This window comes from Chrysemys picta, chromosome 9 (genome assembly GCF_011386835.1).
Source record: "Chrysemys picta bellii isolate R12L10 chromosome 9, ASM1138683v2, whole genome shotgun sequence".
In the NCBI taxonomy this organism is placed as follows: Eukaryota; Metazoa; Chordata; order Testudines; family Emydidae; genus Chrysemys; species Chrysemys picta.
In genome coordinates this window covers 59,146,583-59,173,143 of record NC_088799.1, presented here as the reverse complement: position 1 = coordinate 59,173,143, position 26,561 = coordinate 59,146,583, and the positions used below count along the sequence as shown (strand labels likewise).

The window sequence follows — 26,561 nt, the reverse complement described above, 5'->3', positions numbered from 1 at the left end:
ACAGATGCACTACAGATTCCACAGTGAAATATACCCCAGGACGCAGGATTCCTAGTTTTCTTTATACCTTGGATACAATGCTGGAGCCAAGGACCCAGGGAGAGGCAGGGTTAAAGAGTAGCCCAGGAAATGTCCGCTCAGTGACTCTGTTACTGCCGTCTCAAGGGAATCCTAAGCTTGGCTCAGCAGCCCACTAGCAAGTGTGCAGGGAAGGTACAGGAGCGGGCCTGCAGAGTCAGGTGGACGAGAAGAAACCCAGATGCTCTTCTGGAGAGCTACCAGAGCGCGCCGGGAACAGGTGTCCACATGATGCTGCACACTAGCTACTGGGAATTTCCTGCCAATGGTGGGGATAAAGCCCTGATCCTCTCACTACGGAAGCACAGTCCCCACCCCTGCCACTAGAGCTAGGAGGAGAAACTTTCAGTAGCTGTTAGCAGGACAGGGTCCATGACAGCTGGGTATAGAATCATAGAATATCAGAGTTGGAAGGGACCTCAAGAGGTCATCTAGTCCAACCCCCTGCTCAAAGCAGGACCAATTCCCAGCTAAATCATCCCAGCCAGGGCTTTGTCAAGCCGGGCCTTAAAAACCTCCAAGGAAGGAGACTCCACCACCTCCCTAGGTAACGCATTTCAGTGTTTCACCACCCTCCTAGTGAAATAGTTTTTCCTGATATCCAACCTGGACCTCCCCCACTGCAACTTGAGACCATTGCTCCTTGTTCTGTCATCTGCCACCACTGAGAACAGCCGAGCTCCATCCTCTTTGGAACCCCCCTTCAGGTAGTTGAAGGCTGCTATCAAATCCTCCCTCATTCTTCTCTTCTGGAGACTAAACAATCCCAGTTCCCTCAGCCTCTCCTCATAAGTCATGTGCTCCAGACCCCTAATCATTTTTGTTGCCCTCCGCTGGACTCTTTCCAATTTTTCCACATCCTTCTTGTAGTGTGGGGCCCAAAACTGGACACAGTATTCCAGATGAGGCCTCACCAATGTCGAATAAAGGGGAACGATCACGTTCCTCGATCTGCTGGCAATGCCCCTACTTATACAGCCCAAAATGCCGTTAGCCTTCTTGGCAACAAGAGCACACTGTTGACTCATATCCAGCTTCTCGTCCACTGTGACCCCTAGGTCCTTTTCTGCAGAACTGCTACCTAGCCATTCGGTCCCTAGTCTGTAGCAGTGCATGGGATTCTTCCGTCCTAAGTGCAGGATTCTGCACTTGTCCTTGTTGAACCTCATCAGGTTTTTTTCGGCCCAATCCTCTAATTTGTCTAGGTCCCTCTGTATCCGATCCCTACCCTCTAGTGTATCTACCACGCCTCCTAGTTTAGTGTCATCTGCAAACTTGCTGAGAGTGCAGTCCACACCATCCTCCAGATCATTAATAAAGATATTAAACAAAACCGGCCCCAGGACCGACCCTTAGGGCACTCCGCTTGAAACCGGCTGCCAACTAGACATGGAGCCATTGATCACTACCCGTTGAGCCCGACGATCTAGCCAGCTTTCTATCCACCTTACAGTCCTTTCATCCAGCCCATACTTCTTTAACTTGGCGGCAAGAATACTGTGGGAGACCGTATCAAAAGCTTTGCTAAAGTCAAGGAATAACACATCCACTGCTTTCCCCTCATCCACAGAGCCAGTTATCTCATCATAGAAGGCAATTAGGTTAGTCAGGCACGACTTCCCCTTCGTGAATCCATGCTGACTGTTCCTGATCACTTTCCTCTCCTCTAAACGTTTCATAATTGATTCCTTGAGGACCTGCTCCATGATTTTTCATGATGGGTAGTTTTCATCCCATCCAGCAGAGGGCAGTGGGGTGCACACATGCCTTGCTACTATACAGCTTCTCCACCAGCGCAATGCTCTGGGCGGTGGGGCTGCAAGTTCCTGGGGCAGCGTAGCTGCAAAGCAGGGGCCTGACCCGGTGCTCTGTGCTGCGCAGTGGCGTGGCTGGCTCCAGGTGGGTGGCACAGCTGCCTGTCCTGGTGCTCTGGGCGGCGCGGCTGTAGTGCCGCCAGCCACCGGTGCTCCAGGCAGTGCGGTAAGGGAGCGGGGTGGGGGTGGGGGTTGGATAGAGGGCAGGGGAGTTTGGGGTGGTGGTCAGGGTGTGGGGGTGTGGATAGGGGTCAGGGCAGTCAGAAGGCAGGGAACAGGGGGATTGAATGGGGGCAGGGGTCCCCAGGGGCAGTCAGGAAGGAGAGGGGGGGTTGGATGGGGTGGTGGTGGGCAGTCAGGGGCAGGAGTTCCGGGGGCGATCAGGGGACAGGGAGAAGGGGTGGTTGGATGGGGCAGGAGTCCTGGGGGGCAGTCAGGAATGAGAGGAGGGGTTGGATGGGGTGGCGGGGGGCAGTCAGGGGCAGGGGTTCCAGGGGCTTTCAGGGAACGGGGGGGGGGGAGGGTTGGATGGGGCAGGAGTCCCAGGGGGCAAGAAGCAGGAGGGGGTCAGATGGGGGCGGGGACCGGGCCACGCCTGACTGTTTGGGGAGGCACAGCCTCCCCTAACCGGCCCTCCATACAATTTTGGAAACCCAATGCGGCCCTCAGGCCAAAAGGTTTGCCCACCCCTGACCTAAGGCCTTCTAAAAACACAAGCAAAATCAATATACCGATAAAATGCCCACAGCCCATCCCACAGCTATCCCCAATCAGTGTCCTCCACAGCCCCACCTGGCACTCCAGCGGGCTCACACATAGCCCAACCCCCACCCCCTCAACATCCCAGCCTCTCCCCAAACACACCCTTCCCGCCACCAACACACACCTGTTTGATCTCACTCTTTAGCTTCACTATCCCAGCTCGCTCTGTTTTAGTCGCTCCGACGGCACCAACCTCACGGATGGAAATAGCGGGGGTTAGGGCTGAATCAACAGAATGCACTGCAAGGGAGGAGGGGATGGGTACAGTCAGAATTCACTGCCAGGGCTCCGAGGACACAGACTCAGCGACAGTCAGGGCACCTCGTGCTCCCAAGGCCCTTCTTATAGCACCTCCAGTGAGCAGGACCTGGGGTGCCCCTGCTTTAACCTTCTCAGAAGCTCATAACTACAGAAACTACTGCCACGGAAGGAGGAGTTTCTTCTATCACCAGTGGCGGTCCTGTCATCCCTGACTAATGCCCGCTCCACACACTGGCAGGGCCTGTTTCACCACCAGAGGAGGGGGAGTTATTTTAATACTGGATTCTGGACTGGGCTCAGACACATGCCTGTATGTGTTCAGGCAACCTGAACTGCAATGGACGATGAGGATGACCAACAGCCATGACACTGGTGTGAAGGACATTGCAGCCCAGAATAAGTTATGGCAAGATGCACATGCCTGGGACATCAGAGGAATGGACACCTCTGAGTTGCTGGAAATGAGACTAAGGGCAGACCAGAGGGTGGTTATGGTACAGTTTCATCTCTCATCATTTTAGAGGCAGCCACTTCAAGATTTCAGCTTAATCAGACAGACTCACCGCTCTTCTCCACTCCGAACTCCTTGCCAGAGAGAATGTGGTGTAGAAGACTCTTCATATCTGAAGGACTGAGGTTCATCAAGTTCTCGGTGGCTTCTTCAGCTAGAGATCAGAGATTAATTGGAAGGGAGACTGCCAACAAGGTCATCTCCTTCCCCTCCCAGGTTACAATCTATATCATTAGTGGAGAAGGGAGGATTCTTAGAGGAAGTTCTAGTAAGGGAGGTTCCTGGCTCAAGGGGCACAAGTGAATCTAGGTGTTTCCATACATTAGTTGCACACCAGGGTTTATTAATGAAGCACTCGAGATCTCATCCTGCTCTGCCTCCCCAGAAGAGAACAGATATGGCTAAGCGATACTGTCAGCCTGATATCCAGTCCATTACAGACACAGGAGGGAAGAATAGTGCAGGTGGTATACTTCCCTCACAGCCCCTGGCCAAATGAAATCACTCTACTCTGTCCACCCTCTCCCCAATCACTGTGCAAAAAATCCACAAAACCATCCAGGAAACAGGGAAACTGACTATGCTGTGAAATGTGCACATGCTTAGAGAAACCTGTTCTTTTGGGATCAGTCTATCCAAGGTACTTATATGGCCCCCATTACCTCTGAGCACCTAACAATTTTTATTGTATTTTCCCCATGACAAACCTGTGAAGTAGAGTATTTTCCCCATTCTACAGATTGGGAACTGAGACGCAGAAAGACTAATGGCATGTCTACACTACAGGGACTATAGCAGCATAGCTACGGCATAAACCCATAGCGTAGACGTAACCTACGTAAGGGAAGGGTTTTTCCATGACTGTAGGACCACCTCCTTCCCAAGTCGCTAGGTGGATGAAAGCATTCCAGGACAGCCCAGAGGATTCAGGAGGCCTGGGGCAAAGCAATTTCAGGGGCTCCTTCCATAAAAAAAAGTTGCAATACTATAGAATACTATATTCTCGTGGGGGCCTGGGGCAAATTGCCCCACTTGCCCCTGCGTCTGGGCGGCCCTGAAGCATTCTTCTGTTGACCTAGCTGTGTATGCTGGAGGTTAGGTTGGCATAGGTATGGAGCTCAGGGGGTTGGATTTTTTCACCACCTCTGAATGATGTAGCTTTGTTAACCTAAAATTTAAGTGCAGACCTGGCCTAAGTGACTTGCCCAGGGTCACACAGAGTCTGTGGCACAGCAGGAATTGAACCCGGTTCTCTGAAGTTCCAGGCTAGTGGCCTATGCTCTGGGCCAGTGGTACATGTACCTCTGGGGGTACGCAGAGTTCTTCCAGGGAGTACATCACCTCATCTAGAGATTTGCCTAGTTTTACACAGGTTACATAAAAAGCACTAGCAAAGTCAGTACTAAACTAAAATTTAATACAGACAATGACTTGTTTATACTGCTCTATATACTGTACGCTGAAATGTAAGTAAAAGATTTATATTCCAATTGACTGATTTTATAATTACATGGTAAAAAATGAGAAAGTCGGAATTTTTTCAGTAACAGTGTGCTGTGACAGTTGTATTTTTATGTTCGATTTTGTAAGCAAGTAAATTTTAAGTGAGGTGAAACTGGGGGATACGCAAGACAAATCAGACTCCTGAAGGGGGTACAATAGTCTGGAAAGGTTGAGAGCCACTGCTCTGTGTCATCCCTCCACTCTGGTCTTAGGTATTTCCTTGTAACACTTGCAGGGCCAATAGTTTCCCAATCCAAGTGTAACTTAGGCTGACTGTGTCCCTTCAAAGTGAGGAACAGTTTGACACCACCCTAAAAATCAAACAAAGCTATTCACACCCCAATCTCTCTCAGGATCCAACAAGCTAGCCAAGTGCACAGTGAGGATTCAGACCTATTTGAACAGGTGGCCAAGATTTTAAACAGAAAAGAAAAAAAAACCAAACGTAACAAAGTGGCCAAGCTGGTGAGCAGGACTTGCTATATTTTTAGTACTATCAAGCACTTAGTGAGCAGGGCCAGCTCTACCATTTTTGCTGCCCCAGGCACGTGCTTCCTCCACTGGTGCCTGGAGCCAGCCCTGTTAGTGAGTCTACTAGCTAGACATCTCCCTTTCATATTTCCCCCAGCGGTTTTATTTTATTGGCCCCAACTACACAGCAAGTTTGACTGTATAACCCAGTAATGTGATTATATCAGTGATTCTCAACCGGAGCCCATGGCCTTTAGCACACAGCTGAGCTGGGCCGCAGCTTAGTATGAATTGGGCCATGGGCTCCGGTTGAGAATCACTGGTATAACCACATTACTCAGACACAAGGTGCCCACATACATGGGCCCATGGAGATTCCCCTAGATACTCCAAAGGTCTTGCAATGAAAGCTTGAGGGACAGTTTGTTATCACAGCCCTTTCCTACCCAGGGAAGGTTTGGCTGGGATGAGATACTGGGCTGGACACCTCACCCACCTTGTTTGCGTCAGAAAAAAGGTAGACACTCTACTATTCGGCCAGTTGTGAGGCAACATGCAACAAAGCCTGGGTGTTCCGTATACCGGGGGCCCCCAGTCAGCCACATGCAGGCTGGGAGTTAAGAGGGATGCTCCCACCCTTTGTCTGTCTTGACTATTTGGACACCGGACTCAGGCTGGGTACCTGAGCAGTGCAAGGAGTGTGCCAGCTCCGTTGCCATCACCTGGATGATGAGCCCAATGCGAAGGCGGAACATCTCAGCAAAGAGGGCGGGCTGGGTACGCATGTACATGGCCAGGTAGACCATGATTTCCTGAACGGGAAAAGCAAGGAGACACGGGTCACAAGGCAGCCGCCCAGTGGGACAGGCGCATCCTCTGGCCTGTGAGGGCATGGATAGGCTGCCTGGAAACTGGCTGGACTCAGCCCTGTCACCTGAGTCAGGATCGAGACGCTCATGTTCTTCTCACTGGCTTCGTCAATCAGGTGGGTGAGCTCCTCATACGGGACAGGGCTGAGGAAACAATGGGAATAAAGGGGAGATCCCAGTACACACAGACACAGGGCAGGCATGATCTACAGCCCCTCAACGCATGGCTAATGCCCCTTCGCCTGACTTTAGACAGCCCCCACATATTGCCCCACCTCCTTTGAGGTCACTATGTATAGCACGATGTGCACAACTAGCGAGCCTCAGGGGAGAGGGAGCTCATACAGATCCAGCCTGGGAGAGTAGTGGCCTCTTTCCTAGGGGCAGGCAGAGGCGGAACCTCAGAGGTGGGTGGAGCCTGTTCCCCCTCCCCACCACTGCAAAGTTGACCCCCGGAATCAGGCTGACTAATGCAATGGTTTCGGCCCCCTTGGTACACTGAGGCAAAAGGCACTGAACTCACGCAGAGATCGTCTTCTCCCGAGGCTCTGGAGGCAGCCCCACTGTCAAGTGCTTCTGATGAGACAGGAGGTCAGTGCAGGCCTAGACAGAGATACCATCACACACTTGGTTATGGATGCTTAACAGCCACAGACTCACAGTGGCCTTACAAGTGTGCTCCCTCCCTCCCAGCAAGAGCTTCACGCACACCTCTAAGACACACAGTGTGGCTTTTGGACTATTTTCTGGAGTTCCATCTTCACTGCAGGGATTGTAATGACTCAGCTTGGTGTAAGATCCCCCAAGTCCTCTCCTATCCCCTGCTCCCAGAGCAGGATTTTCTGTACAGTCTGCAAATCCAAACCACGATGAGCCAGGCTTTAAGCACTCCCCATTCCAGCTGTCGGAGCCATGGACATTCAGGCCATGTACTTCTAAGTGAGAGCATAAATCAGTACATCCCTGTGGCATCTCAGAAATTTAAGCAACCTTCGTACTTGCCATGAAGTGGGAAAACAATAAGAAAGACAGTTTGGCATTTCAGTGGCCACCTCTCCAGATGGAAAGGTCCTTTCTAGATGCAGAGGACTCTTACAGGTAAGTCGTTTCTCAGAGGTAGTTGTGAAGTCAGGCATTGATTTGCCCATTTGCTGCCTCGTCCCACAGGCCAGGCCAGGGATCAGAGCAAGGCCCCTGTGCCCAGTCCTCACCTCATCGAGAGCTTCCACCTTCTTTTTCAAGATCCCGGAGATGTAGCGGATCAGGGCCCACTGTTGGGTAGCCCCCACGTTGACATATAGCTCAGTGAGGAGGTCCTTGACCGTAGCACCAGGTTGACCATCGATCTCCGTGTCCCAGTCAAGCCCCCTGTGTTCAAGGAGATGCCAGGTCACAGCAAAGGCTATGTGAGCAGGATTATTTTCCCAGCCCCCACAAACTCTGCAGCAGCACCATTACAGAGTAACACATGACTGTTCAGAATGAACACTATGATAACATTCCAGTGGAGGGGGAAGCTCTCTGAGCTAGTAAATAGTATGCTCAGCAATGTACAGGGCTGAGGGAATGCAATGGAGCTACCTGTTTGGAAGCACCAGCTCTTGAGAACTGTACCCAACTAATCCTTTTAGAGACAGCAAATTCTGAATCTCTTATTACATGTGCACAACAAGGCCCAGATCTCATTAGAGGTGCTAACACAAAAGCACTGGACCAGGTGACCTAAGGAGGTTGTGGGACCCCTGTCATTGGAGGTTTCTAAGAACAGGTTTGACAAACCCCTTCAGGGATGGTCTAGGTTTATGTGGTCCTGCCTCAGTGCAGGGGGCTGGATTAGATGACCTCTCAAGGTCCCTGTCGGCTCTACATTGCTATGATCATTTATCAAAATGGCTAAGAGGTGAATCCATGCTAAGGTCATTTTTTCAGACACTCACACCAGCCTCCCATCTGACAAACATTGCCCAGCCTAGTTATAAAGGCTGAAACACAGGGAGCTAGCCATCTCGCCTCTCCTGAGTGGGCAACACCTAGGCTTCTCATTGGGGGTGGTAATGCCACGATTAGGAAGATAAAGCCAGGAGCAAAGCAATATAAAGGGCTTCCTGGGTAATGCAGGCTGGGGGCCGGCCACGCTCCTACTTGAGGGTGTGAAGCATGTAAAGAAGGTCAGCCTGCTCCTGTAGGGTGGGGCACTCTCGCAGCTGATCCACCAGGGCCTTGCAGTCCACGTTTCCAGCCTTGTCTCGAGGAAGATTTACCATGGTGTGGAGCGAGGGAATCTGGAGGAGGAGAGGTCACTAAAGTTCCATGTTAGAGCTCTAGCTGGTGTCCCAACCCCTGCTCTAGAATCTCAGAGCACCCCACTTGGAGCAGATGACTTGGCCCTTGGCTCTGCTCTTCCCTGGTCAATGCCTTCTCCTAAAGCTGGCCAGAGCCATGGCACCAGCTAAGGTCTTGGCCATCTCCACTAAGCAGGATCCACCCCACTGCTAGGGGCTGGGACAGCATTCTGCTTGCTGAGCTTGCTTATGAGCCAGGATGCTCTGCTAATAACTCCTCACCCAACGTATCCTCTCTAGTGTGGGCAGATTCCTGCCCCACGCCCGCTCCTTGCAGATTCACCTCCACTGCCCCCTCATGTTACATGCCAGAGCAGCAGCACTTCCCTTCTTCCCCAGTGGGCCCTGCTCTGTCAAGGCCAGGACTTCTACCCACTTGCCTGTCTGCTACAGTTTGCTCCACTCCTGCTCCTGAGTTTCCTGCAGCCAGTGGGTCACAGGGCTGTGGAAAGCAGCTGGCTAACAGAACTATCCATGTCTCTAGCTGTTCCCAGGTGACACCCAGACCACTCCCCCCCATGGATTCTGCTGCTCCACCCCAGGGCAGCAGTCTGTGTATGTCCTAGCTGGCACACTAGACACTGTTAGGAGCCAGGCAGTTGACTCTCGAGCCGAATGTGTTCAGCACCCCCAGTACCCATCCCACTCCCAGATCAGGGTCACCTGGCTGTCCTGTTCGGGTGTGTGGGTGGAGCCCAGCAAGTGCACTGAAGGCTGGGATGCCTGGAACAGCTTGGACGGGATGTACATGTTGACATCTGCAAGAAACCAACATTCGTTCTGGAAGGCTTTAGACTTCAGCACATTGCAATTTATCCAGAACAGTGTCTGGGGCCCTGTCCTGCTTGGGAGAGTTTTAAATCCTTGTTAACTCTCAGCCTCCAGTCAGCACTGCTGCCTACTGTGCTTAGAAGGGACAAGCAGTCCTCTGGACCCACCACAGGTGAATAGGACTGGGAGGGGAATTGATGGCTATTTAATAGCCTCTAATCTCTCAGGAATTTGTGTAGAGGCTGCAAGGTATCAGAACCCTAAGTGACTAGGGCTTACACTTGGGCGCATATGCTGCAGCCAAGATTAATTACATGTGCCTTCAAGCACTGCAGGATTTTATACACTAGTTCATTGCTTGATTAATCCAGCACAAGAGAACTACTTAATGCTCCAGAGATTTCACACACACTGAGGCCTAGAGGGGACAGAGCAGAGAGGGCAGCGCTCTGCAGCCTTCCCTTTGAGTTACTATAAGTGGCTCTTTGGAAGCTTGATGAGAGAGGGTCTTCCTAGGGCAGCTTTAACAAGGGGCTAGATCAGCAGAAGAGGGCAGGAGAAGAATGGCAGCTGGAGCACGCTGGCCATGACACAGGGAGGTGTTACTCGGTGCGTTTTATTAACAGCTATGCAGCACTAGAATCAGGAACTCTCTAAGCCTGACTCGGACACCAACCCCTCTGCAGCCTTGGGGAAGTCACTTACCCTCATTTTACAGATGGGGAAGCCAAGAGGTTAATACTTACCCATCTTATCTTTATGGGTTAATTTCTGTAGAGCACTAAACACTCTAGAGGCATATTAGCTTTACCTGCTCACTGTAGTGCCACCAGCCTTGAGAAAGGAAGTGCAAATGAGCTGATCAGGACAGTCAGGTTTCTTTGTGGATTTTTAATCAGTTGTATCTAACAGTGAGCACTAAGCCTGGACAATGCCCCATGCCTCGCACACAGCACAGTTAGTCTTTGATCAGTTGTAACACTTGGGTTAACTCAAGAGCAGAGAGTCATGGCACTGCCATGACTTGTAACCACATTTAACTTCTCCCAATGGTTACAGGCCAACAGGATTCGAACAGTTAAACTGCTGCAGCAGCATCCTGGCAACATGCTCTAGATCGGAGGTTCTCAAACTTCACTGCACCACAACCTCCTTCTGACAACAAAAATTACTACATGACCCAGGAGGGGGACCACAGCCTGAGTCCACCCGAGCCCCACCACCCTGGTTGGGGAGGGGGAACAAAGCAGAAGCCCAAGGGCTTCAGCCCCAGGCAGGGGGCCTGTAACCAGAGCCCCGCCGCCCGAGTTTGAAGCCCTTGGGCTTCGGCCCCGGGCAGTGGGGCTCAAGCTTCGGCCCTGGGCCCCACCAAGTTTAAGCCAGCCCTGGTAACCCCATTAAAATGGGGTCGCGACCCACTTTGGGGTCCCAACCCACAGTTTGAGAACCGCTGCTCTAGATGGTGCTCATGGACCAGTCCTCAGCCTGTTTATGCCAGGACTCTCCTGCCATTTAGCCATATGAGAAGGGCCCAGTGGCCACAACTACAGCTAGGGTAAACTGATTTTTTGGTTGCCATGCCTAAAACATCTGAAAAATCTCTCTATATACAGGTATGTATGTTTCAGGTCAAACAAAATGTTTAATTTGACCTGTAACAAAAAAATTCCTTGTTTTTCATTTTGTTTTGTTTTCAGGAATTTTCCTTGTTTAAAAAAAAAAAAAGTCTAGCTAAATTTCTAAACAAAAGTTTAACAAAAAAAAGTAAGTCTTCATTTCCTTTTGTTCGAAAGTATTCGCCAAATTCCACCCCAATTTGTGAATAGTTTTGGTTGAGCCAAAACTGCATCTTGTGGCAAATAAATGATGCAGCCAAAGAATTTTGCCCAGCTCTATTTGTGGCACCAGGTTGCAACCCACAGACTGAGAACCCACATCAGACTCTCCACCTGCCCACCTAGGTATGTGGTCAGTGGACCTGTCTCCACTACAGATTTCAATCCCATTGTGAACACAACCTGTCTTCTCTGTCTAGGCTGGACCCAATCTACATTATAACCATGCTATCAAAACAGCAACAGCCCTGATCTTTGCAGGGCTGGCACACAACTTGGCTACAGAGTTACACATAATTTGGTCCCAGTCTCTTTGCAAATGAGAGGCGTGCTGGAAGCAGCAGTTTGTAAGGGTTCTGACAGACTTCAGAAGGCTGATGCCAACCTCTCCTTTCTTACAGCAGACAGAGCTGGCATCTATACAAGATGGTTTTGTACCCGCTTTTTAGCAATGGTGCATCTGCAAAGATGTAAATACTAGCATCAGCTGAGGCCCACATGCATTAGCATGTACATCAGTGCTAGTGGCAGTGCAGCTGCATGGATGCTGAAGAAGGGATACAATATTTCCTTAGTGCAGCTTTGAGTGAACTCTGTTCTAGGCAAAGCCACGCAGGGTATCAACAGGTGAACAGGTCCAGTCTACACAGACAAGAGGCAGTTGGTGGAGAGAAGGGGATGCTTCCAACATGGTGACATCTGAAGCATAGGCAGGGCTTCTGGTTTGGTCAGTCTGGACTGGCAAACAGTGCTACAACCACAGTAGCAACTAGAGCTCCGGTAGCCATGAGCCTTGCTGCGTCGCGACATGGCTGTCACTAACCACTCCGTGCCCCAGCCTGGGCAGCACACCTCTGGCAGTGACAGATAAATAGTGGGACGACAGACAAATGGGAAAGAAGTGACTGGAGTATGGGATGTAAAGGGGACGAGGCATCCAGTGAAGCAGCTTCCTCTGTTAGCAGCAGAAATATTACGTTTTAGGAGTGTGGGGGGAGGGGGGGGGAAGAGAACAACAGCCCCACTCAGAGAACGGGGGAAAAGCCCCAACCACCTCACCTCTAAGGCAATACCCTAAGAAACACCTTATGAACCTGATCGGTGACCATATCCAAGACAGACAGGAGAACTTCTGCATCTGACCTACCCGGTGCCAGCCATGGAGGAACTTGAGACCAGGACAGAGAGAAGGAAAAAGGCACTGGAGGGCTGGCTCTGCTCCTGGCCCCACACAGATTTAAATAAGGCTCTATCTACACTGGGGGAATATAGATAGAGCCCCAATTCCAGGCATTAGGGACCAGCCACAAGCGTGGACCCCCCAGTGCAGATAGGCAAACTGCTGTTTACACCAGTTCAGTGTACCCTGCCTCAAGCTAGATTAAGCTGCACTGGGGTACAATGGTCTGCACCACCCCTGGCTGCAATTGTAGCAAACCCCTAGGGAACCCAAGGCTCAGATGCTGCATGCTCATCAGGGGCAGTTGGCAGAGGATGCTGCAGAGCTCTGGGCCTAAGGAGGCTTTACCTGCTCACAAAGGAGGTTATGCCAGTGCAGAGGCAGGTGTGGGGCTAAGATGCCACCTCCCAATACAAGCCAGAGGGCAAGGATCAACACCAGGACACAGTGTGAGGAACATGCTCCATTAAGAGCATGTGACAGACCCAGACCAGTGGGGTACAGGAGTCTGGTAGAGGGCAAATATACTGGTCACTGGATGAGTAGTTTTCTGTTCCCTGAGTGACCAGAGCAGGGGCTACACTAGAGTAATCAGGAACCTGCTAGAACCAGTTAAGGCAGGCAGGCTAATTAGGACACCTGGAGCCAATTAAGAAGAAACTGCTAGAATCAATCAAGGCAGGCTAATCAGGGCACCTGGGTTTTAAAAGGAGCTCACTTCAGTTTGTGGTGAGAGTGTGAGGAGCTGGGAGCAAGAGGCGCAAGGAGCTGAGAAGGTGTGCTGCTGGAGGACTGAGGAGCACAGCGTTATCAGACACCAGCAGGAAGGTCCTGTGGTGAGAATAAGGAAGGTGTTTGGAGGAGGCCATGGGGAAGTAGCCCAGGGAGTTGTAGCTGTCATGCAGCTGTTACAGGAGGCACTACAGACAGCTGCAGTCCACAGGGCCCTGGGCTGGAATCCGGAGTAGAGGGCAGGCCTGGGTTCCCCCCAAACCTCCTAATTGACCTGGACTGTGGGTTCTTCCAGAGGGGAAGGTCTTTGGGCTGTTCCGCCACCCACATGGTGAATCTCTGAGGCAAGAAAATCCGCCAATAAGCGCAGGACCCACCAAGATAGAGGAGGAACTTTGTCACACTGGCGTCAGGGGTGGGATCTTGGTGTGCACAGCGCGGCAGAAGAAGGAGGGTGATTTAAAAAAAAATAAAAAAGCACAAAAAAGGGAGAGGGTTTGTTTTTTTCACCACAATGGATGACGTAGTGCGGGCACTGATACAAGCTACGGCGGCCCAGCAGGAGGCTATCTGTGTCCAGGCAGCCGCCCAACAGGAGGCAGTGCGGCTGCAGCAAGAGACTAATCGCCTGCTGATGGACCAAGCTGCTCAAGTCCAAGCTATGTTGCGGGAACTGGTAAACCAGGTAAAGTCCCTTATGGAGCTGAATCGTGGCCATGATGGGACACGGCTCATACGGGCCAGCCATTGGCTGCAGAAAATGACATGGGAGGATGATGTAGAGGCATACCTTCTGGCCTTTGAGAGGACAGCCCTACGGGAGGCCTGGCCTCGAGATCAGTGGTCTGGCATCCTTGCCCCATTCCTGTGTGGGGAGGCCCAGAAGGCCTACCATGATCTGCCTGAAGAGGCTGCGGCAGACTACCTCCAGCTGAAAGCAAAGATCCTGGCCACATCTGGGGTAATGACAGCAGTGTGGGCCTAGCAGTAGCACTGTTGGAGGTACCAGGAAGACAAAACCCCACGGTCCCAATTGTATGACTTCATCCATCTTGCACGAAAGTGGTTGCAAACAGAGTCCCGGAGTCCGGAAGAGATACTAGCGGTTCTGGTCATTGACCGATACATGAGGGGACTACCACCAGACCTTCGTGCCTGGGTAAGCCAGAATGAACCCTCCACCTATGACGAGGTTGTCACCCTGGTAGAGAGGCGAAGGACAGCGAGGGAGCTGACCCGACCAGTTAAGGACGAGGCACCCTGGGTTAAACTAGCAGCACCAAGCCCTAAAGTTCGGGTGACTGGGCCACCAGGAGGGCCCAGGTGGAAAAAGAGAGGCTGAAGGCCCATCAGAGGCCACAAAGAGTCAGAGCACTGAGGGAGAAGAGGATCGTGATGTTAGACTGCCTAAACCAAGAGACCGGAGAATGCCTAGGGCTCCATACAGATGTTATGCCTGCGGGGAGTGGGGACACATAGCTGCACAGTGTCCCAATGCTGAGGAGCCTTTGCAGTGTAACCTGGGAAACTGGGTAGATCCATGCTCCCTAATCCACCTTGTGGGGGTCTCACTAACCTCACATATGTATACCAGACCAGTGAAACTAAATGGGGTAGGGACCACGGCACTGGTTGATTCGGGGAGTGCTATCACGCTTATCTCAGGGAAGCTCGTGAAGCGTAGTCAGCTGCTACAGGCTAAACGTACGGGGATAACATGTGTCCGTGGGACAGTTAGTTACTACCCCACCATCCCAGTAAAAATCGAGATCCAAGGGAACACTACTGAGGTAGCAGCAGGTGTAGTCCCTAAACTCCCATAGCGGGTGCTCATAGGGAGGGACTTCCCAGGGTTTGGAAACTTACTCCCAGTAGGGGGATTGGAGAAAGATGGGGACCCTAAAATTGGTGAGGCATCCACAGCAGACTGTCAACCCCCAATCTTCTCTGAAATGTCCCCAGATTTGTTGTCCACTCCCAGACAGGGTAGAAAGACAAAAAGGGAAAGAAGGGCAGCTAAGGCCTTGGGAACCCGAATACTGACCCAAAGCCAGAGGGTCGCTCTTGTAGGTAGGCGGATCCGCGCAGCTGAAAAGGAGGCCACGCAAGAGGGAGAAACACCTGAGTCTGACCCCCCACCCTAATGCTTCTGAACCAGTAGAGGCAACAGAGACTGGGCCCCTAGATCTTGGGCAGATTAGCCCCGGGAGAGGAAATTTTGGACAGGACCAGGCAGAAGACCCAAGGTATGACAACATTAGGAAGGAGGTGACTGAAATAGATGGGGTCCCCGTGGAAGGGAAAACCCAGGGACCAGGACCCTACTTCATAATGAAGAAGGATCTCTTATACTGGGTTGCACCAGTACAGGGGCAGAAGGTACAGCAGATCCTAGTACCTCAAAAACACCAGAACACTGTATTAAGTCTTGCTCATAGTTATCTTTTTGGGGGGCATTTGGGGGTAGAGAAGACCCTGGCATGAGTCCTACGATGGTTCTTCTGGCCTGGAGTACATGAAGAAGTGTGGAGGTACTGTGCCTCCTGCCTGGAGTGTCAGCTGCACAGTCCCCGTCCCCACTTGAGGGCACCTTCCCATCATAGAGGTCCCCTTCGAGCGAATAGCCATGGACCTAGTGGGACCCCTGGAGAAGACGGCCCGGGACCACCAATATATACTTGTTGTTTTGGACTATGCTACTCGCTACCCAGAAGCCATCCCACTGCAGAACACGGCCTCTAAAACTATAGTCAAAGAGCTGATGGGGATCTTTGCCCGAATGGGGCTACCGAAGGAGATATTAACCGACCAAGGAACTCCATTTATGTCGAAGCTAATGAAGGACCTCTGTACGCTGCCCCATATACATACCCTGAGAACTTCGGTCTACCATCCGCAGACTGATGGGTTGGTAGAAAGGTTTAACCGAACCCTCAAGGCTATGCTCAGGAAGGTGGTAAGTCGGGACGGGAAGGATTGGGACACCCTACTACCCTACCTTATGTTTGCTATCCGGGAGGTACCTCAGGCCTCAACTGGGTTTTCCCCCTTCGAGTTATTATATGGGCGTCACCCCCGTGGCATACTAGATATCGCCAAAGAGGTCTGGGAAGAGGAACCCAATGAGGGGAGAAAAATATTAGAGCATGTAATGCAGATGCAAGACCGGATAGCCCGGGTTACCCCTATTGTACGGGAACATTTGGAGAAGGCACAGGAGTCCCAGTGAACCCATTACAATCGCCAGGCAAAAGTGCAACTGTTCTAACCAGGGGATCGGGTTATGGTGTTGGTACCCACAGCAGAAAGCAAGCTTCTGGCCCAATGGCAGGGGCCCTATGAGGTGGTTGAACCTGTGGGGGAAGTAACCTACAAGGTGCGGCAGCCAGGATGCAGAAAACAAGAACAGATTTATCATGTTAACCTTCTGAAACCTTGGCATGCACAAGAGGCATGCACAATGGTCCAAAAAGACCTAACCCAGGAAAACAAGCCTTCCAAACAGGTGAGAGTGTCTCCCGATTTAACACCAGACCAGAAGAATGAGGTGTCTGAGATGATCTTCCAGAACCAAGATGTGTTCTCAACAAAACCGGGTCGAACAACCGAGACATATCACCACATCGTCATGAACCCTGGGGCAAGAGTAACAATGAGGCCCTATCGGGTGCCAGCGGCAAAAAGGGAGGAAATAAAGGCAGAAGTAAAAAAAATGCTGGAGTTGGGGATCATCGAAGAATCCCACAGTCAGTGGTCCAGCCCAATCGTGCTGGTGCCCAAACCTGATGGCACCACAAGATTTTTGCAACGACTTCCAATGACTAAACGAAGTATCCCAGTTCAACGCGTACCCCATACCTCGCATAGATTAGCTAGTGGACCGTCTGGGTAATGCCCAGTACTTGGCTACCCTAGACTTGACAAAGGAGTACTGGCAGATTCCCCTTGCAGAAGACGCAAAGGAAAAGACTGCATTCTCTACACCAGAGGGTCTTTTTCAATATACTGTCCTCCCTTTTGGACTACATGGGGCCCCAGCTACCTTCCAGCGCCTCATGGACAAGCTATTTCGCCCGCATAACAGTTATGCTGCTGCCTACTTGGACGATGTGGTCATTCATACCCCAGACTGGGAAACCCACCTGGAGAAGGTGGAGGCAGTCCTCGATACCTTCAGGTGAGCTGGCCTTACAGCAAACCCTGCCAAGTGCACTGTAGGGTTTACAGAGGCCAAATATCTTGGCTACGTTGTGGGAAAAGGTCTGGTAAAACCCCAAGTGAGCAAGTTAGAGGCCATCCAAAATTGGCCCCGACCAAGTCGCAAGAAATAAGTCCGTGTGTACCTAGGTGTGGTGGGGTATTACCGACTATTTATCCCCCACTTTGCCACAAAGGCAAGCCCCCTGACAGACCTAGTAAAAGCCGTGGACCTGATCTGGTGAGATGGTCTGACGCAGCAGAGGAAGCATTCACAGACCTACGGACTGCCCTCTGCAGTAACCCCATACTGATAGCCCCTGATTTCACCAAGGAGTTTATCCTGCAGACGGATGCATCGGAAGTGGGGTTGGGGGGCCGTTCTATCACAGATGGTCGGGGAGGAGGAACACCCAATTCTATACCTCAGTCGGAAACTCCTTCCAAGGGAACAAAAATATGCAGTGGTGGAGAGAGAATGCCTCACTGTAAAATGGGCCATGGAAACATTGTGCTACTACCTGCTCGGGCGCAGATTTGTCCTCATGACCGACCATGCCCCTCTTCAATGGATGCAGCGGAACAAGGAGAAGAACACAAGAGTGACCAGATGGTTCTTATCCCTCCAACCTTTCCAGTTCCGTGTGCAACACGGAGCAGGGAGCCGTCATGGCAACGCCGATGGCTTGTCACGTGTGCACTGTCTGGCGTCCCAAGCTGCCCAACCCCTTGGCGTTGAGCAGGGGGGAGGGATATGTGACAGACCCAGACCAGTGGGGTTCAGGAGTCTGGTAGAGGGCAAATATACTGGTCACCGGATGGGTAGTTTTCTGTTCCCTGAGTGACCAGAGCAGGGGCTGCACTAGAGTAATCAGGAACCTGCTAGAACCAGTTAAGGCAGGCAGGCTAATCAGGGCACCTGGGTTTTAAAAAGGAGCTCACTTCAGTTTGTGGTGAGAGTGTGAGGAGCTAGGAGCAAGAGGCGCAAGGAGCTGAGAGTGAGAGGGTGTGCTGCTGGAGGACTGAGGAGCACAAGCGTTATCAGACACCAGGAGGAAGGTCCTGCGGTGAGAATAAGGAAGGTGTTTGGAGGAGGCCATGGGGAAGTAGCCTAGGGAGTTGTAGCTGTCATGCAGCTGTTACAGGAGGCATTATAGACAGCTGCAGTCCACAGGGCCCTGGGCTGGAACCCGGAGTAGAGGGCGGGCCCGGGTTCCCCCCAAACCTCCCAATTGACCTGGACTGTGGGTTCTTCCAGAGGGGAAGGTCTCTGGGCTGTTCCTCAACCCACATGGTGAATCTCTGAGGCAAGAAAATCTGCCAATAAGCGCAGTACCCACCAAGATAGAGGAGGAACTTTGTCACAAGCATTTCTATGCACGATTCCAGTGTCTTGCACAGCTCCGCCATGCTGTTTGTATGCTGGTGTCATCCATGCACTACCCCTGCACTGCTGCAGCGTGAGAACTCCAGAATGTGCCATAGGAGCGCTGCCATTTCAGGGTGAGAACTTTCTGAACAAGCCAAAAAGTGGCAAAGACCTTTGGCTCCCCACATGAAATTTGGGTTTGCCCCAGCCAAGGCAGGATTGCTCCTTGTGGCCTGTTCATGAGTGTCTGATGCAGGCACTGATCACCCTGCCACAGGAGGCACCAGGCTGCGAACATCCTTCCTGTCTCAGCCATACATAACAACCAGCCCCGTAACGCTAACAGACTAACGGACAGAGAAAGTCACTGCTACAGGAAAACTCAAAGCTCAGGTACCGTGCTCCACCTCACTTGGACAGTGTTGCTCTGGCTGTTCAGGCTCCATTATCAACAAGGCTGTGAAGCCTGCAGCCTAGGGTACACATCTTTAACTAGCTCACAGCTTCAGCCCTATGACTTATGCAGACACAGATATAGTAGAGGTCAGCCAAATGCCCTGGGCTTCTCAGGAAGCCAGGTAAAGCCAATAGCTTCCCAGCTAAATTAAACTACACTACATCAGTGGGGCTGCATGATAGACACCAGGCTGCACAGCATGGCGATGGAGGGGGCCAATGGAACACGGGGGAAAGATTGGAAAATGCAGCTGTCCCATTTCTAACTCTGAATCCATCCTGCCTACTCACCTCTCATTCACCCCCTCCTATTACATCACCTGTTCCCTGCTGCTCAGTGCCCTTTGCTCACCCTGAGTCCCAGAGCTCCTTTGCCACCTCCCCTGCCCATGCTTCTGTCAGACACTAACACTTGGTGAATAGATATAACGAGCTACGGAAATGACAACAGCCAGATCTGCCGTGAGACGGGGAACAGTCACTTCCCCCTCTAATCTGGGGAGAATAACGAGGAAGGGTAAGTATTCTGACCAAGGCCATAGAGGAAGTCAGTGTCAGAGTCAGGACTGAAAGGCAGGTATCCATTGGACCATGCTAGCACACATCTGAGCTGCCCCTCCTTGTGGGGAGAGGTCTCAGTGACTGCTCAGCAGAGGAGCCAGGGCCAGCACTACCACCTGGGCTACTTCGCCCCCCTCACCACCCCTTGTGGGTCTTGGTGTTACCTCCATAATCAACGAGGCTGTGAAGCCTGCAGCCATTGGCCTAGGGAAAAGTCTGCAGGGCTGGGAAGGGAGCCCCTGGGAGAGTTTCACTTCTTCCCAGCTGTGCTGTAATACAGGCCGGGCTAGAATCTTCACTTCCAGGGACACCAGGGATGAAAGATTCACCGTGGCACTGACCCTCACGAAGGGCTGGCTCTCCCACGGCCTGTCATGCCACACTGCTCCTCAACATACCTCGTGCCTGAAATGCCACCCCTGCTGCTCCAGAGGCTGCCTGTCGTGCCAACCTGCCCCAGAGCAAGGGGTGGGAATACCTCCATTGGTGGTGGAGGCCCCCCACCTCCCAGTGAGTCACCTAGAGCTCGGCTCTGCAGAGAGGAAGAGTCCATGCACGACCCCAGCCACATGGCTGCTCCCCGGGGACAGCGCCTGGTGTGTTACTCACTTTGTACGTGCAGCTCTTTGGCCTGGGACACCAGGGACATGAGGTCACGAGTGGTGTGCACTGCGGCTCGGAAGCGATGCAGCCCTCCCTTCTGGGCAGCCTTGGGAGCTGTGTGCTCCAAAAGGTGATCTAAATACTGAGCCACTTCATCACAAACGTCAGCTGGAAGAGCAGGCAGAAGAGAGGGGTTTAGTCACTTTATGCCTAAGCTCCCCTGGGTTTTCCTTGCTGTGGGAGAACTCCATGTTACCAGCACACTGGAGGCAACGGGAGAAGGCGTAGTCTCTCTACATGACGCAGCAACAGCATGCCTGGCTCACTCACTAGGCAGACATAGGTACAGCACCAACAGCAGCCTCAGAGAGCAGTTCCTGTATCGGACATGGTTCCTAGTCCCTCCACTCCACACCTTGCAATGCCTGCCATCAATCCAGTCCTCAGAAACCCAGCCTCCAACTCCAGCAGTGCTATCTGTCCCTTTGGTCCTGCTGCTGTTCTCCTTTCTGATGCGGGGCAGGGCAGTCAGCTGCAGCACACACACATACCAAAGTGAAATCCCTCAACTAAATCAATCTGGGCTTCACCAGCCCCCTCCCCTGGCTGCATGTGATCCTAGTGAGAACCCAAAGGAAGCCTAGTTTATCCATCATCTGGGAAATGAGATGGAGCCTTTCACTGGGTTAGCCCAAGTATTTCAAGTGCATACTTTTATGCTGTTTCTAAAAGCAAGAGCAGTATCCATTTAAAAGACAACACCACATTAAATCAATTCAGCATATCTCAAGCACCCAGCACAATTCAACCCTAGCTGCTCCAGGGAACAGCACATGTAGAGTTACTGAGATCACAGTGGGATTAAGTACAGTCATGACCACGCTCCTTGGTTCCACTTCATACGCTTCTCCAGCCTGGCTCTTGGTGAACAGAGCGCTGCATTCATTAGGCTCCTGCCGGGGGTCACTAATATCATTCATATCTCCTTTCTTTATATTAAAATAAATGAACTCAAACCCTGCAAGACTCGCACAAAGCAAGTCTGCTGGGCCCCGTGGCCCCCAGCCTTGACGTTTCCCATTGGTTTGATACATCCCCTTGTTACTACTTCTCTGTACCCAGACTGAGTTCTTCTGAGCAGGGACTGTCTCTTCCTAGTTGTGCGAGACTCAGCACAGCAGGGCCCTGATGGGACACAAAATGCTATTTCTTATTATGAATAAATTATTTCTAATACATAATCGAGAACCATTAGACAAAGTTTGCCTCCAAGCCATCACAGGTGAGAATGGAAACCCCCTTCCCTTCATCCACCTCTTTTCTATCCCACTAACTCTGCACTTTACCATCTCCCACCTGGAGTCAAAACCCAAATAGCCCTGGCAACTGCTGGATCCATGATCTCCTTGCTGCCTGCCCACAGCCCAGGATTAGCAGTAACCAAGACATCAAACAAGTCTGGTGTGGAGTAGAAAGGGCTTATATGCACTTAGACTCCTGGCCTGTCCTACGCCTTCTATGATAGCTAGCTGAACACCTCCCCCACCCTGGCATTACCACCACACTGTTAGCAGAACCAGTACTGCATCAAAGCCTTATTGCGTTGCACAGCGGGCCGAGAGGCTGCAACACAAAGACAACTTGTGCATTGCCTCACATGGAAGCATATTGCTGACAGGGCTCTCTCAAGAGTGCACCTCAGATGTTTTCAACACACTCAAGCCACAGTGAAGTGAGCCTGTAGTGTGATTTACACCACTTGCCTACACAGTCACATGCATGCAGCCGTGCTCTCTCTCGCTCTCTGCGGCAGCAATTGAACATCCATGGATGGCAGGGTCTGGGTCTTTGCAGATGAGGAGTGACAGATTGCTAGCCCATGCAGTAACAAAGTCGGTTATTAGCCATGCAACATGGAGAACACCATACAGATTTCCAGTACAGTGCACATGAATGAATTGCAGCACTCTGCCTCCTGCAGGAGAACATTTATAGTATAATATAATATAGATGGATTCTATGTAAATGCAATGCCGTCAGGATGAAGGCCATGACAGTTTCATGCAAAGGTCATGCTGGAACACCCTTGCTTCAACTGTGCATGAACATGGCCATACAGCTTTCATGTGAACACTTACTCTAGAGCACACACACCTTCATTCGATTTCCTGTACAAACAGTCTAGCCAGTATTGGGGCCTGGGCGTCCATACAGGCAGAGGTGTTTCAGCATCTGCCCTGTGTTCAGGTCTGAATGGGGCACTTCCCTAGCACCCTAGCTAGCAAGCATCTGTATGGGCTTTCAGACAGGGGCTCTTTGCAATAGCCATAAGCAGAGCCGCCACTCGGAGATACAGTGCAGGGGATTTTTAATCATCTTATGTGGGGTTATGAGATGCTGCAGAAGGCATCTGGACTGTAGCCTTGTTATCTGGGAAGCTTCAGGAGCACTCTTCTTTTCTGCTGCCTCAAGAGGTTCCAGTTAAAAGAGCACATTTGGCCAGAGCAGAGGCTACAACTTAAGCCTACAGCTGCTGCATACAGGCACAGACACAGGCACCTTGCCTATAAGATGCAGGCATCACAGCAAAAGGAAATCTAGATTAGCAGCATGTGCGCCAAAAAGATGCAAAAGGAGAACTTACAAGGAAAACCCTATGCCAAGTCCAGGGCAGGGATACCAGCTATCTGGGAGTGAGGGTGGAGATGCAATAGCAAGCTGGTTACAGGCAGTTAATGGTCTAAATGGGTTAGCGGATGAGTCGAGGGAATAGAGGAGAGTTAAGGAAAGGGATTGGGACAGACACTTGGTTATGAGAGATCTTTGCAAACAGGAGATCAAAGACAACATCACGGGAGAGGAAACAACCAACCTCAGCCAGCTACACTGGCCCAACCTGAGAGGAAGAACAGGACACCCTTTGCCTTTAGGGCCGGGGGGTGGGGGGTGGTATTTTCTGTAACAGGGCAACAGATTGTCCTGATATGGAGCCAGGCGAGAGCATACGGCCCAAGAGACCAGAGCCCTGACTCAGCAAAGTACTTAAGACCTAAAGTCTTACAAATTTTCCCATAAAACTAACACCTTGGACTCCACATGGAGCTAGAAAACGTTCACTTTCATCAGTTCTTAAAGCCTTCCTTCCAGACTATTTAATGTACCATCTCTTCCTAAAGATATCCCAGGATTTTAAACAGGTCCTTTCTAGGTTCTTTCCAATTCAGATGCTAATGTGCAACGTCACCCTGTGTATTTTCCCGGCACTGGGCCTAAAGCAGAGAGTCAAATTCCTTAGCTTCCAATCAGAACTTCCTCCCCTTGTACTTGGCTTTTGCCTGCCACACCCACAAAAGCAGAGACTCAATGTCCAGGTCAGTGATCCACCTAGCCCTCAATCCTCCTAACGCCACAGTCATGTTAGAGAGACATGGTTAATTGGTGGTGGTGGGGGGGGGGGGTCAAGGGAGAACAAAACCAAGGTGGAAATCCAAGTACCCTAAAGTTACTGAGGCTCCCTGCTGAGAGCCTCAGAGTTAATTGGTTTATTGATAAGCATGGCACTCCTGAGCACAGCCTATTCCAGTGCATCAAGGTCACCAACCCCTTTCTCCTTACCATCATCCGCTAATTGAAAGCCATGCAGCCACTCCTCGGGATTGAGCTCACTGTAGCTGTCAATGCTGAGCCCGTAATCATCAGCATAGAGCTTACCCTCTGGCCCGGGATCCATGAAGCTGAGGTGTGTGCAACACGAAGTTGTCAGGAACTCAGACAACTTACCCGTTTGGGTCCTGGGCGAGACAGAGAGGAGAGGTCAGATCAGAAGTACCATGGACTTGTTCTGCTAGCTTTGCATCAGGCTGAGGACCCAAAGGGGCCAATGGAACTGTAGTGTACTGGCTAGCATGTGTTCACACACACTGCCCGCTACTGGCTGGAACGTCAGACTGCTCAGTGAGCCCTAGACCGTTACAGCCCTCAATGGGGATATTGTGCAATATTGTGACCATCATCAAGTGTGATTTGACCTTCGATCTCTTAAGGGCCAAACCTTTAATGGTTTTAACCTTTATCAGGAGCGCCTGCAGGCCTGGAGAAGCAATAAACAAAAACCCATCCAGTACTGCATGTTTCTTTTGCGTCCGACAGTGACCCAGCTAAGCAAGGGGGATGCAAACAAACATAGGGAGCCATGCTGACTTCTGCTTAGAAATTCAGGGGCGGGAGAGGGAGAGTCAGAAGAAAGGCCACTGTGGAAAGATATCCACAGCCACCAAAGCAGAGTGGGACAGAGATTGATGGACAGAGTTATTGGGAGGTCAGAACACTACACAAAAACAGATGCAGAGTTAGAGCCTCTTTCTCTTTCCAGCTAAGTGTGCGAATGTCTCTTTAAACCTCTATTACATGGCACACTGCTAAGGCAGCACTTGGACCACAGCCACCCCCTCCAGCTTGGAACTTCAGAAAGAGGGAGGAATGCCTGAGGGTCCACCTGAAATAACCTTGCAAATAAGCATGAACCAGGTAACATAATGCCTCTTGGTGGGTTGTTGGCAGTAGGGGTGAAACTTGGGACCTCTGTACCTAGATGTACCGCCCTCTCCTGCCTGAGCTAAGAGCCAGCTCTGGTAGCTCAATGACTGTAGTAGACTTGCACACCTTTTTGATCCAGCCACTAGAGGGGGACCAAGCACCTAGACATGGCCAAAACTGGACTATGGGACCAGACATGGGGTGAGAACAGAGGGCAGGTCCCATAGGTCACTCAGGGACCAAAGGGAAATTTTTAGAGAATTTTTCTTTTTTGCAGTATACAAACCCAACCCCCGAAGCTATTCACCCCCATGCATAGTACTTCCTTCCTTATGCAGTCCCATGATATCTACCTCGGCTATTTATAAAACGCTCACCACTGCAATATCAAAGTATTGGACACTAGGAATGGGAATAAGGGTTTGTAGGGTTAGGTCATGGCACTGTGATCTGGGGCAAGACTGCGCAGTGCTTTGCAGGTTCCCAGCTGATGCATTGGTCTATGTCCCTGTGCAGACTTTGTAACTGAAGGTTTAGTAAAAACACCTACTGTTGCAAAGCACTTCAAATCCCCTTCTCTGGGACCCCTTCTGCCCATGGGTAGGAGTAGCACGCCTCCTCCCCACCACGCCCCGAGCTGAACAGGGTAAAATAGGGCCTCTCTTTGAACTGAAAGGTATGCCAAACCCGACCACGTTGCCCCTAGGGCTTTAAAGGCCTTGGATTACCCCAGAGGGGGGAATGAGGGACAAGGCTACTACCAAGTAGGAATGCTCAAACATGTCACCATGAGGGGAGATTGCTGGGCATTTCTTAAGCTGAGACTGCATCTCCTCAGATCAGAGCTGGCTGGCAATGCGTTGCCACAGGAGCATTCCTGCAAACCCTGCTTCACACGGTCCTTGGAGCACATCAGCCGGTGGGTACACGCTATGGGAACAGTAGCTCTTGCTTACCTCGCCCCACCAAAATACCCGTCCTGCAGCTTCCTCAGCATTGCCAGTACCGTCGGGTGGATGCTGGTTCCAGTTTCATCTGTCACAGACAGAGAGATACCGGCCATGAGAATGACTCAAGGGAGACACATTCATTTAGAATCTCACTGCAATCCAGACAGGGCATTTTGTTTTATAGCATTTATGATTCTCTCCAACCACTGGAAGGACAACTCCACGAAGACCCCTCCTGCATGCCCAACAAACACAGACTTTCCCCCGCCTCCCTGTTATTCTAAAAAAATGGCTTCCCTGGTCACCCAAAGACCTAGCTGTTGTGTTGGGACACAAAACATGGCCACACTATAAACTTAAATCAATTAGCCTATGCTAGGTCAAATTACAGCCCAGCTCACATCCACACTACCCTCCATCGGTCATTGTTGCATGTCCTCACCAGGAGCGCTTCCACCTTCTTAAGGGGGCGAGGGGGCGCTGAGAGCCTGGGCGCTCAACTCCACGCACAGCTCCTCTCGGGGCAGCCCCCCATCCATCCCAGGGTGACAGCCTGAGCTGTGAGGTGGACCTTGTCAATTTCACAGTTCCAGCACAGAACCCTGAAATTGACAAGAATGACAGCCAACACCCAATGGAAGTAACACAGCGTTTACAGGGACACTGTGTCGTCCTAATGACATCAACATAAGCCCTACAACGCTTGTGGAGATGGAGTTATGTCGGTGTAGTAGGGCACGTACATGTAGTAGGGCACGTA

General features: G+C 51.4%; 1 protein-coding gene across 6 annotated transcripts in view; it reads right to left on the bottom strand.

Annotated features, from left to right (window-relative positions):
- PHKA1 (phosphorylase kinase regulatory subunit alpha 1) overlaps positions 1-26,561 on the bottom strand; it is an 81,349-nt gene that overhangs the window by 14,154 nt on the left and 40,634 nt on the right. For 4 of the 6 annotated variants that reach the window (XM_024111577.3, XM_005279171.4, XM_005279172.4 and 1 more), the window contains 11 exons: positions 25,808-25,886; positions 23,931-24,106; positions 20,322-20,483; positions 9,275-9,369; positions 8,412-8,551; positions 7,481-7,637; positions 6,793-6,872; positions 6,335-6,413; positions 6,083-6,212; positions 3,479-3,580; positions 2,779-2,894 (listed from right to left, as the gene is read on the bottom strand). In XM_024111577.3, coding sequence (XP_023967345.2) covers positions 2,779-2,894; positions 3,479-3,580; positions 6,083-6,212; positions 6,335-6,413; positions 6,793-6,872; positions 7,481-7,637; positions 8,412-8,551; positions 9,275-9,369; positions 20,322-20,483; positions 23,931-24,106; positions 25,808-25,886 — 1,316 coding nt within the window. The remainder of the gene's footprint in view (positions 1-2,778; positions 2,895-3,478; positions 3,581-6,082; positions 6,213-6,334; positions 6,414-6,792; positions 6,873-7,480; positions 7,638-8,411; positions 8,552-9,274; positions 9,370-20,321; positions 20,484-23,930; positions 24,107-25,807; positions 25,887-26,561) is intronic. The other 2 variants (XM_024111579.3, XM_005279173.4) reach the window with 1 other exon arrangement.